The sequence below is a fragment of the Zonotrichia albicollis genome, chromosome 21 (genome assembly GCF_047830755.1).
Source record: "Zonotrichia albicollis isolate bZonAlb1 chromosome 21, bZonAlb1.hap1, whole genome shotgun sequence".
In the NCBI taxonomy this organism is placed as follows: Eukaryota; Metazoa; Chordata; class Aves; order Passeriformes; family Passerellidae; genus Zonotrichia; species Zonotrichia albicollis.
This window is the reverse complement of record NC_133839.1, coordinates 8,636,549-8,648,720: the sequence shown is the minus strand read 5'-3', so window position 1 is coordinate 8,648,720 and position 12,172 is coordinate 8,636,549. Positions and strand designations below refer to the sequence as shown.

General features: G+C 54.6%; 1 protein-coding gene across 6 annotated transcripts in view; it reads left to right on the top strand.

The window, feature by feature from the left end:
• RALGDS (ral guanine nucleotide dissociation stimulator) overlaps positions 1 to 12,172 on the top strand; it is a 54,630-nt gene that overhangs the window by 27,948 nt on the left and 14,510 nt on the right. Inside the window, exon 1 of one of the 6 annotated variants that reach the window (XM_074556548.1) lies at positions 3,377 to 3,787. The exons of 3 other annotated variants lie outside the window; for them this stretch is intronic. In XM_074556548.1, the coding sequence (XP_074412649.1) occupies positions 3,608 to 3,787 (180 nt within the window). In that variant the 5' untranslated portion in view covers positions 3,377 to 3,607. Of the gene's footprint in view, positions 1 to 3,376; positions 3,788 to 12,172 lie in introns of those variants that run through there. 2 more of the 6 variants (XM_074556550.1, XM_074556553.1) reach the window with 2 other exon arrangements.

Sequence of the window (12,172 nt, the reverse complement as noted above, 5' to 3'; positions counted from 1 at the left end):
GCAGCTGATGCCAGGCAGGAGCAGCTCCTGTGGGAGTGTTTGTGAGCCACGCTTTGGGGTGGGCGCCTTCACTTGGTGGCAAAAAAAAAACCCCACAGGAACACTGAGCATAGGATCTGGGTCATTGTGGGTTTTGCCCTGTAGGAAATGTGCTGGGAAGCCCCACTCAGCAGCAGCGGGAGAGGAAAGCAAAGGAGGAATGGAGGATGGAGCTGAGGGAATGCTCGGACACCACGGGCTGGGGAGAGACAACTCGGGGTCCAGGCTGAGCCCAGTTATTATCTCAGTCTGAATCTGCAGGTCCTGACTATGACAGATTGACCCAAATTGATTCCCAAACCAGAAAACTGGCTTAAAGTTGCCAAAAGTTTCTCTGTGTTACCCTCTCCATGTTGCTGACCCTGCAGGAAAGGCTGGAGGCTGCAGCAGAGGAGCAGAGCTGCTCCAGTGTTGGGCATGTGGGTTTGTATTTATCCAGCCAAGAGCTGATTTCAGAGGGCTGGAAAGGCAAAAATTGGTGCATTTCTCACAGCACCCAATTCCTGGGCCTGCCAGAATGGATGGGACATTTACAGATGGCATGGAAAAGCTCAGCGTGCTGTGAAAAGTTTCTGGCTGAGTTTGCCAAGTGCAAATTGACAGTATATTTTTTTTAATGAGTCACTCAAGCACTGATCCTTTTCTTAAATCCCTGAAGTCACGTGCATGTCAATTAATCCCATTTTGCAACAATTTCCTGACCTTCAAGAATTGTGGAGGGAAACCTGAGGGTGTGATGCTGCCTGTTCCCTTTCACCTGTGTGCTTAGAGGCAAATGAGAAGCCCTGAAAAGTCATTTGTTTTGAATCTCATGATTTTCAAGATCCTTGCCTCTGAGTGTTTGGGGTTAGCTAGGCAGAGCAAACATCCTGAACTTGGGCTCCTGACCCTGCTTTGAGTGTTTTGCTTTTCAGACCCAGAAGGTTCCCAGGAGAGGAGAGAGGAAACTGACTGGCTATTTTTAAACCCCTGCAGTCGCTTTCCTGCCTTATATTATTTATTATCCATTATCAGAAGTGTTTTTCCCCTGAAACCATCTTTAGTGGTCAACTGAGGGATGCTGAAAATTGCCCATCAGACAGAGCTGCATCTTTCTGCAGAGGTCAGACGGAGCTGGAGGCTCTGGGAGGGTTTTGCCAGCTGAAAATGAGTGCTGCTGTTGTTTGCTGTGTGCCCTCGAGCCCTGCCAAGCAGTTCCAGGGGTGGGCTGTGATTTCTCTGCCCTAAGACTCAAACATGAAGCAAAGCAGAGTCTCCCTCTGAAATATTTCACAGCTTGGAGAGGCAACGTTGATTCCTGCTGGAAAGCAGGTCCATGGCTCTGATTCCAGCAGGTCCCTGCCTCTGATTTCAGGATATCTCTGCCTCTGATTCCAGCATGTCCCTGCCTTGATTTCAGGATATCTCTGCCTCTGATTTCAGGATATCTCTGCCTCGGATTCCAGCATGTCTCTGCCTCTGATTCCAACATGTTTCTGCCTCTGATTTCAGGAAATCTCTGCCTCTGATTCCAGCATATCTCTGCCTCTGATTTCAGGATATCTCTGCCTCTGATTCCAGCATGTCCTGAGCAAAGGGATGCACAGCTCTGGGTTTCACAGCACATCTTGCCGTGCCATGTGGTTCCTGCATGAGGGGCTTGGGGACACCTTTCCAGGGAGCAGCATCACATCCTCCTGTGGTGGATAGAGCTGCCCTGACCCACTGGCACTGCAGGGTGTCCTGGGCAGGGATCAGAGCTGGATTTCTGTGCCTGGGCAGGTTAAATTGTGTCTATTGCCCCCAAAGATGTGGGGCTGCCAGGGCAGTGCGAGGCCCTGCTGCTGGGCTGGGTCCCCTTTCCCAGCGTGTCCAGGAAGTCCCCTCTGACCTCTTTGGCTCCAGATAAAGCAGGACAATAGGCCACGTTGTCCTGGCTCATCCTTCTGCCTGGTAAACTTTCCAGTTGGAAGCCTATCACGGCCTGGCAGCTTTGTTAATCCCTTCCTGCCCGGGCAGGAGCTGCTGGTGCCCTGGGCAGAGCTGGACATGTGAGCCTTGGCTCCATCCTCGCTGGAAATAAAGCTGCAGGGCTGCAAGGCCCTGGGAGGCCGATGTTATTTCAGCTGCAGAGGGAGCTGAGGCATGAAAATCCGGGTTTTGGTGGTGTCAGCAGCACTGCCCCGACCCTGGGATGCAGTTTGTGAGTTTGAGAGGAGAGAAGGGGAAGAGCAGGGGAGAGCTGGAGCACGCAGTGCTCAGCACAGGGGGCTGATGAATCACAAACAGTTTTGCTCATTTCTCGCTGCCTCTGAAAACAAAATTATATTGCAGGGGTTCTCTAAAGCGGGATCTGCAGCCCTGCTGTCCCCCAGGCTCGTTTTGCTTTCCCGGAGTCCCTGCTGGGCTCAGAGCACTGTCCTGGCCCCTGATCCCCCCTTTGCTTGTGCTGGGGGGCTGGCACTGACTCACAGGGGGTCAGAGGGGACACTGCCCGCTGCTCCCGCAGCGCTGTCACCGTGTCACCAAGCTGAGCTCATGGGCTGAGATAACGCTGGGATGAAAACACGTGCTGATATGATATTCACGGGCTGGCAGTTCACACTTTTCCTTTGGCTGGGTGTGTGAGCCCCAGATGCTTCAGGAGCACCCGGTGACACAAAGCTCCTCGCCCAGAGCCGTTGTCACCTGTGTGACTCTGCTCCCTCCCATCAACGGTAAAAAACAAACCCGGTGTTTTTTTGTTTTTTGCCCCACCCAGCTGAGGCTGTAGCTCATCCCACAGATAGATCATGACACGAACAGTGCAATGGGGAAGGAGGTAAGGGAGTAGAACGTTTATTTTTGGGCCGATGGGGATTTTGAAGTTTGTAATGAATTTTCACTCTCAGAAGGAGGTGAGGATTTCTGTTCCGGAGTGGATGTAGGTTGCTGTTGGGGTTAGGCTGATTAAGAAGGAGAGTTTGGCTGTGTTTGTGATTGTGCTGGGGTAGTTCTGGAGGTTGTTGGGTAGAAGTGGAAATAGGATGGGGGTGGAGAGGGTTAAGAGTATGAATGTGTTTAGGACTAGTGAGAGGTCCATTACTATTGGACTTGCGCCAAGTGAAGCTCCTGAAACCATTGGATTACTATTATCTAATGTGAGTATGGAGAAAGTAAGGAGAGTGAGGTTTTATAATCAGATACAAGACTTAACAGTTCTCGCCGGTTTTACCTCTCCTCCATCATCCTCATCTTCCTCCTCCCCTTTGCGCGGCCTCGGGGCTTTCACACCCGCCGCGTCCCATCCCCGTCCCCCCTCCCCGAGGGGGCCGAGCCGAGCCGGGCCAGCCCCTGAGGGCGGGCGGAGGCTGCGGGAGGGAGGGAGGAAACCCAGCCGAGCTTTACAGCCCAGCCGGCTCCGTGCCTGCCCCGCCGTGACATCAGCCCCGCTCCGTGCGTGCCTGCCCCGCTGCGCTCCGCTCCTCTCCTCTCTCCGCCGAGCATCGCCCGCACATCCCCGCTGCGGCTCCCCGGGCAGCCGGGGGGGCTGGCGGGGCCGGCGGCGGGGTTGGGGGCAGCCGGGGATGCGGGCGCGGCGGCCCCGCCGATGGTGAGCCGCCGCCGGGCCCCGCCGCAGCATGGCCCCGCCGGCCCCGAGAGGATGTTCGAGGGCTGCCGGCGGGCCCGGAGCCTCTGGGGCGGCGTCAGGCTGGAGGTGGCCGGAGAGAGCAGCCCCGTGGTGCTGCACAGCTTCACGCAGCTCGACCCCGACCTGCCGCCGCTGGAGGTGAGCGCGGGCTTTGGGGGGGTTTGGGGGGCTCTGCCTCGGTAGGGCTGGCCCCGGAGTTTGTGGGCATCCGCAGGGTGATTCGCAGAATGCTGTTACACAGAATCGCTGAGCGGTTTGGGTTCGGAGGGACCGTAAAAATTATCTCTCCCCACCCTTGCTATGGGCAGGGATGCCTTGCGCTAGCCCAGGTTGCTCCAAGCAGCGTCCAGCCTGGCCTGGAGCGCTTCCAGGGGCAGCCACAGCTTCTCTGGGCAGCCTGTGCCTCATCACCCTCACAGAGAATAATTTCATCCTAATATCTAAATCTGCCCTCCTTCAGCTGAAATCCTACCACTCCATGCCCTTGCAAAAGTCTCACCACCCTTCTTGTAGGGCCCTCTGGGTGCTTAAGGTGTTTCATTTTATTGAACAAATGGGTGCTCCTAGTTGGCTTTTTTTGCTGTGAGTCTCTGTGGGACTCTAGGGAGAAACCAGATGCTCTCCCTCCAAGCACCCAGGGAAAGAGGCAGATTGCTAAAACTTCGGGCTTTTCATATTTTATTTGAGACTTTGGCTGCAGGAGGCAGGAGCCTACTCAGATCTGAGCTGTTTCTAAAGGCTTCAGGCTTGTCCAAACCACAAAAGCGTCCTGTGGGAAGGTTACGGGCATCGGGATGACTTTCCTGGAGGATGCAAAAATATTTGTGCTTGTTTGGATTCGACCCCCGGGTGGCTCAAAGTCAGCCTGGTCCCAGCGAGGCCCGAGCGCTTTGTTGATGGCAGCTGCATGTGGAGGCAGTCGAAATAATCTGAGTCAGAGCTGGGCCTTTTATCTCGGTAATGGATGATCGTCATCGGTGTGATGGGAGTGTCGCTGGTGGGGAGCAAACGGTGTGTCAGGAGGAAGGTTTTGCTGTTCAGAGCCGCAGCCCTGGCGGTGCAGGGGTTAACAGCAGCGAGGGTCAGCCCGTCTGGCTTTGCTGGGATTTAGAGCCAGCTGCAGATGTGCTGCTCTGGATGCTTCCCGCTGGAAAAGGGGCGGTGGAAGGGGGGGAATCACCGCTAAAACCTCTCCGGCTGCTGTGCAGATATCCGGGGAGGGCAGCGCCCCCTTCTCCCCAACAGCCAAGCCCGCAACCTGCTGGATGGAAAGTCCTGCTCAGGAAGGGCTGATGAGCTCAGGCTGTTCCGCTTCACCTCTGGCCTGGTGGCAGCCGAGCTCCCCAGCTCCGGGAGGGTTCGTGGCAGCTCCATCCAGCTTGTTTTCGCCGCTCTCCCCTCCCCGCTGCTCTCTCCTGGGGGTGGGCGTGCTGACATGCTTTGGAGTGCATCATCTGGTTCGTGTTATGCCTGGCAGGAAGTCCAGCCTCGGGAGGCGCAGGGGCCGCGATTTTGGCAGGGAGAGCAGGAGCAGGGAGGGGGAAAAAAGAGGGGAAAAAGAGGGGGTGATGCAGCATGCTGCCCCTCTAATCCCAGGGGACACGATGTGCCCGGCTGGAGGAGGCTCTGGAGCTCAGGGGGGATTTGGAGCATCTTGGATGATGGAGCTGAGGGAGGTTTTGCATGGCCCTGAGCAAAGCCCTGCTCACCTGAGGCTGGCACGGGCACAGCTGCCAGCCAGGGCTCCCCCCGAGCTGTCTGTGCCCACATCTCTGCCCTGGGCTGTGCTGGGAATGGTCAGAGCACAGCCCTAGCATCCCTCCAGCTTTCCTCCCAGTCCTGAACTGAGAAATTCCTTCTTTTTATTATTTTTTTCCTATTTCCAAGCGATGGTGAGAAAAGGGGCAGCCCAGAGGGGTGCACTGTGACCTCCTGGGCAGCTTTGGGATGCACGGGGTGTTCACTGCATGACTGGGGAAAGGAAAAAATGTGTCACTGTTGTGACAACTGTGGTGGCCTGGCGGGGCTGCAGTCCTCAGGCTTTGCACTGAGAGGAGAAAGCAGATTATTTGAATAAGATCCCCCAGGGACCATCAGCGTTTTGCTGAGCCCCAGTGACAGTCCCCAGGACCTTTGTCACCTCATCAGGGGGAGCTGTGCTGGTTTTGGCAGAGCTCCTGGCTGCACAGTCTGGTCCCACAGGGGACCGAGGCTCCCTGGAAAGCTGCTGGGCAGAATGCAGGGAGTGTGGCTCTCTCTGGTCCTGGCTGAGCCCCCAGGGGAGGGCAGCAGGGCAGCCTTGGCCTGTATCCCACAGCAACGGGATCGATCAGCATCCGAGAGCATCACTGGGTGAGCCCTGGCAGCCAAGGGCTCTCAGCAGGATTCGAACCACGGGGGATGGAAAATTTAAACTGGCTGTCTCAAGTGGGGGATTGACAGGGCAGCTTTGCAGACCTTTTGTTTTGACCTTTTCAGTTCCAGTCCGTTCCATATTCAGCAGTGACTGTCAATCCTCCCAGTCCAGCAGGAGCCACAGAGTGAATCTGGTGGCCCTCCTGGTTCTGCTGGCCAGGAGTGGCCTAAAACACCACTGCAGATGACACAGAGTGAAACTTTCATGCAGCTGATGTTGCTGAACCTCTGAGGAGGCTGGGCTGACTCTCATAAAAAAAAAAAGCCCTCATAAAAAAAGTCCTTGTAATTCTGGCTGTGTTTGTTTTCTGAACAATTAGGAGATTTTCAGTTGCTAAATGAATCCTTGAAAACTTGAATTGCTCAGCCCAGATGCCTCATAGGTCAGCGCTTGTTCTTTACAGCTGGGAGGGAGAGGCAAAGATATCTCTTAAAAGCCATTTTCTTTTCACTTCCTATGGTGCCTTTGGAATAAGATCCTTTTCCCCCAGCCTGTTCTCCTCCCCCAGGCACAACCTGATATGTCCCCTGCAATTTGCCAGATGAACATCATCTGTTGGTATTTCTTGGACCTTCTGGCTCCCTTCCAGAGGGGTTTGGTGAGGCCTGGAGCAGGCTGGGATGCTGATTGTTGGTGGCTGATGCAGGGTGGGAATAACAGAGGTGGGAGGGTTTTTTTTATTATTATTATTGTTTGATAGGGTTAGAGAGAAGCTGGAGAGAAGCTTCCAAATGAGTTTGTGCAATAATTGTTTTGTTCAGATGCTGCTGTGCCACGTTTCCATAAGGGTGGGGATCCCCATGCTGGGGTCTCGCTCAGGTTTTAGTGGATTTAGTACCAGACTGGCAGCCCTGGAAACTGAAATCTGTGTTTGTTCACAGGCTGAATGGGCAAACCACCCCCCAGGCCACCCCTGTGCTTCAGCATTGCTCAGCTTCAGCCCCCTGGCCCAGATCACACTATTGCTCCACTGCAGCCTCTCTTTTTGTGGCTCTCAGGGTGGCATCACCAGGCAGGGGCAAATAAATGCAGATTATTTGTCTATTCCCGGAGTATTTCCCCACTTCCCTGGGCCTGGCTTTGGGGTGTGATGAGCCAAAGGAGCATCAGGCCAGCTGTGCCTGCAGGGATGGGTCTCACTGAGCACCCAGCACTGTTTGGGATTTGGGGTCTGGTTGTGACCACCCCACTCTCAGGGCCAGAGCTCTGCCTGGTTTAGGGCCCCCTGAGCTGGTCTGGCCAGCAGCTCCTCCATCTCCCCTCCCAGCTCTCTGTGCCCCCGAGGGGAGAGTAATTGAAGGAGGAAAGAGCTTATTTAGGTCACTCTAGACCACATTTAAAGGCTGGGTTTGCCCTGCTCACACTTTCTCTAACACCCTTATCTCCAGAGCTGCCTAATGCCTGGCTTCCAAACGTCCGTGCTCCTTTTATTTAAATATATCCTTGCAGCAGGGCTGTCTCAGTTCTCAAATATTTCTTCATCTCCCACGGACTCAGCAAGAGGGGGGAAAAAAATGTGGTTGCTAAGGAGCAGGATTTGGATACAAAGCTGGCTGAGCTGCTGGCGGGGGGCCCCGGGGGGCTCCAGCACAGCTCAGGGTTTGTGCATTGCTTTGGTGGGGAGGATTGGGGTTTGAAACATTCCTCTGGCCTTGGGGAGAAGGAGTTGAGTTGTGGGACTGAGTAATTTTACAGGTTAATGTGATTTTGTGTGGGTTAGACCCCACAGCAGCATCCGTGGCTGCTCCCAAGTGTGTGTCTGTTGTTCCAGGGGTCGGTGGGGTCTTTGTTTTGCAGAGAGAAGCATCTGTGGGCTGAAAGGTGAGGCTGGCAGTGGGGTTTGGTGCCCAGGAGGAAGCATCACGCTGGAATTGTGAGGGAGCATCCCTGGGAACAGCAGCAGCAATGGGGTGTTTGGATATCCTGGTTATCCGTGTCTCGGTGCCCAGGTGGGGACTCACCTGCACCTCACAGCAGCCCCAATGTAACAATGCATTTGGACTTTGCTCCTGAGTCGTTGGGGAAAGGGAGTGCTGAGCACGGAGCACTAATCCCAGTAATCCCAGTAATCCCAGTAATCCCAGCCGGGGAGTCACGGGGAGGGGGTCGGAGCAGGGGCAGAGCTGCAAGGGCTGCTCTGGGCACTGGGTTGGCACAGGGGATTTGCAGAAGGGCATTTACTCTGATAACACCTGGGAACAGCCCTGCCAGAGGTGCCAGGAAAGTCCTTTCCCAATTCCCAGCATGGGCTGTGCTGAGCAAACACTGCTCTCCTCCTGAGCCCTGAAGTGACTCTGCAGCTCCCCAAACCCCGTCCCTCACCTGGTTTGGGTTTGTTTTTGTGATGTTATGCAAATCACCTCTCTGGTTCTCAGTTGCATTCGGCTGTGCTGACCCGGGTTCTTGTAGGGCAGCACTTTCACATTAGATAACGCCGAGTTCCCTCTACCTGAGGGTCAGGAGTTATGTGACAGCTGAGTGTCACTGCAGATTAAACACACACAGAGGCTCCTGGCGTGGCCCTTTTGCCTCGGCTGGCTCCTCAGCAGTTTGTTTTCATTGCACCGATGGTATTTGGATGAGCTCTGCTGTCAGGAACATGCTGGGACGAGAAAGGGCATCTTCCCTGCACACGTGGGGTGCTGGGAGCAGCTGCCTGGGGAGCCCCGGGCTCAGCAGAGGCAGGATGGGGATGGCTCTGCCTGCCAGGGACCAGCCGAGTCCTCAGAGCGGATGGGAGGGGAAAAAAGTTGGTCTGAATTGCAAACAGAGCAGATTGGAGAGGAAACTCATCGGAGGCAGCCTCATCTGGAATGCTGAGGCGTTATTTTTTTGCTTTCTGCTAACCACAGTCCAGCAGCTGAACTGAGGGCTTGTGTGGAAACCTGCTTTGCCAAGGGCTTGCTACTCATCTTACCAGAACCTCTTTTCATGTGATGGAGCAAAACCACACAGCCTTTCCCTGCTCCTTGCAGTGGTTGGTACTCCATGGAGACTCTGAAGCTGAGAGCCTGCCCCAGGCTCCTGCTCCAGCCAGAGTGTGTTTGTGAAATGGTGTGTTTGCTTTGGGTTCACCTCTAGGAGTCGGAACTGACTTCAGGAAACCAGGGTTTAGCCAAGCTGGGCAAAGCAAAGCACCTGGCCTGGGTCTGCCAGGGGCAAAGCTCAGCTGTGGGAAGGATGCTGATGCTCCACCTTCATGTGCCTGGAGGGTTCAGGACCTCACCTTCCACTTTAGGCTGAAACCCCAGGGATTTTGGTCAGACAGCTGTCTGAAAGGCTCAGCTGGTGGCAAGGTCTGGCTCTGTGCACTGGAGCAGCAGCAGAGCCTGGGAGCTGGGGTATGTGAGCTGGGGCTGGTGGTGTGACCCCAACAATCACTGCAGACCCTCCAGGTTGGTTTATCACCTTAAAGCAGCCCAGTTTTTCTCCAAATGCTGCTATTTTTCCTCCAAAAGCTGCTGTTTGTTTGCTTCTGGTTGCATTTTTCATGGCTATCTGGTCCCAGCTGCATTTCTGCTGCTCAGCAGCCCCGTGCTCAGCAGTGTGTTGGTGGTGCCCGTTGCTGGTGACACTCACTGGCATTTCTGGGTTTCCAGACAATGTGCTTTACTCCATTCTGCCCCTGTTGCAACAGTGAGAGCTGGCACAGGGACAGGACAGGCCTGGCTGGTTCTTCCCTGGCACTGCTGGGGTGACTCAGAGCGCAGCTATGGCTCACAGCGGTGTCATAACAAACACTTCTTCCCTGAGGTGCTTCTTGGGGGGGTATTCCACAAACTCCTTCTCTCCCAGTCCTCATTCCCGTGGGTTTTGGTGTGTTTTTCAGCAAAAAAGTCAGCTCTGGGAGGATGGGGATGTTTGAGGCTTGGCTGGTCTTAATCCAGGGAACATCAAAGGGAAGGAGTCGGGGGATGAAGGTTGGCACTTCTGCCCTCTTCGCATTGATGCTGCCCCAGTCATTGTGCACTTCAGCTTTTTGGGTATCCCAAAATGATTTTATTAAATGTGAGGGCAGGCTGCAGGAGTGTTCACTTGTGGCTGCTAATGCCAGAGGATGAAGCAGGCAGGGTGGCAGGAGAAGATGAGTGGAGATGGGAACGTGTGTGTACCAGCTCACCGAGGTGTGTGGCCAGGAGGAACAGGCTCCTGTGGATGTTTGAGCTGCTCTGAAGTGCTCCATGGCCAAAAACCCGCACTTACAGAGCAAGGCTGAGGGTCTGGGGATGGAATTTGTCCTCCCAGCCCAGCACCTGCATTCCTTGTGCCACAGATCTGGCACACAGGGGCCAAACCTCACTTTGCTGTGTGTTCAGACTCTTGACAACAGCGCGATTTTTATCCTTTCCAAGTGGTTTTCTCCCCAAAGGTGCCAGTTAATTGTCCAATCTCATTTGCCTCAGCTGTGGAAATCACCGGGAGCTGGCGGAGCATCCCGTTCCCCCCCAGGTGTTGGCATGTTGCCACCCGCTCCTGTCGCACCTCTTGCCTCGCTGACACCTATTTAAGTAATACTCCCAAGGTGAGATTTTGTTGATTACAGAGCAGCAGCGCTCGCTCTTGCCTCCTCCACCTTCCCACGGGCGCCGCGGGGAGAGGAGCGAGTAGCGGGATGCTCCGCTAAGGGAAAATCTCCTCGGAGCGAAGGGAATGGCCTGGAACCCGCAGCTGGGCTGTGCTGGGACACGCTGGGGCTGCGGGTGTCAGGAGGAGGCTGGGACGAGCCCGGCTGGTCCCGGGAATCACAAACCAGCAGCAAATGGAGGAGCCGCGCGTCATCCGGCCGGAGAACAAAGCCCCGCATTTATTCCTCTCGTCCTTTCACTGCCAGCCCCTCCGCGCTGGATTGTTCCTGCATTTTCTCTGCTTCAGCTGTTTACTGGGTCACCCTGGTGCAGACACGCACACACAGAGTGAGCCGAGGCTGTCGCGGTGCCACCGGCGGTGCCATCGAGCCGGCTGGCACAGCGTGCCTGGGCCAGGCTGGGATAAGGGCATGCAGAGCCCCACGGGCATCCTCTCTGTATGGGATTTTGAGGAAAAGTCCCTAAAGGTCTGGGATTGTCAGCTTTGCCCAGTTTGGTCATGCCGGGTTTGGTGGAGGGGAGGCCGGTTGACATAAGGCAGAGTAAACACATGGGTGGACACGTTTATTTCACTGGGGTTTATTTGCTGTGGTTTATTTCACTGGGGTTTATTTCACTGGGGTTTATTTCGGTTCAGTTTATCTAAGCTGAAGATGTGTCTGAGCTAGATTGAAATTAACCTTGTTCAAATGGAAACAGAGGGGAAAGGTGCTGTTTCTGTCAGCCAGAGCAAGGCTTTGGCTTTTGGACAGCCCCCAGTGTGTGCACCTTCAGAATTCCAGGGAGATTTTGGCTTTGCTGTCTTTTCCCCTCTGCAAGCTGCAGAGTTACTGCACAGATATTTATATTTACAGTTTAACCAGGCTGCTGGGGAGTGCTGTGGGGTGAAACTCTCTGGGAGTGTCAGTTTGGGATCTGGCAGTTGTGATCTTTGCCCCTCCTGCACATCCCACCTTGTGTGTGCCCAGGTGAGCACTTCATTCATGCAGGATATGGATGTGCCAGGGCAAGGAGCAGGTTTGACAAAAAGAGCTGATTTTATTGCAACTGATTCTTCTTAAGACAAATTTTTTGAGCTCTCTGGGCTGGTGAGACAGGGGTTTCTTTGGCTGTCTTTGGCTGCATGGGCTGAGAGCTGGAGAGTGTTCAAGGTTTTGCATCTCTGGGAATGTAAAGGCTTTTGTGAAGTTGGAGTCACTTGCAGGTGCTGATGCATGAAAAGGACAAGCATTGCCCTGGAGCTGCCACAAGGAACAAATCTGTGTGTCCTGGTGAACATGTGTGACGCCAGAATTGACATTTTAGCTGTGACTATTCCAATCAGTTTCAAGGAGCATCATCTCTGAGTGCCAACCTCATCTCCATCCCTTCCCCAACACACCTGGCAGCTGTTGTTGCCTCAGAAATAACACATTTGGTGCACCAGGGCCTGCTCCAGAGGTGGAATTGATGGAATAGCATTAGGACTGGCTGGAACTCTTCAGGCCACCCCTCATGTTTAAATTCACTTTTGAACAAGGC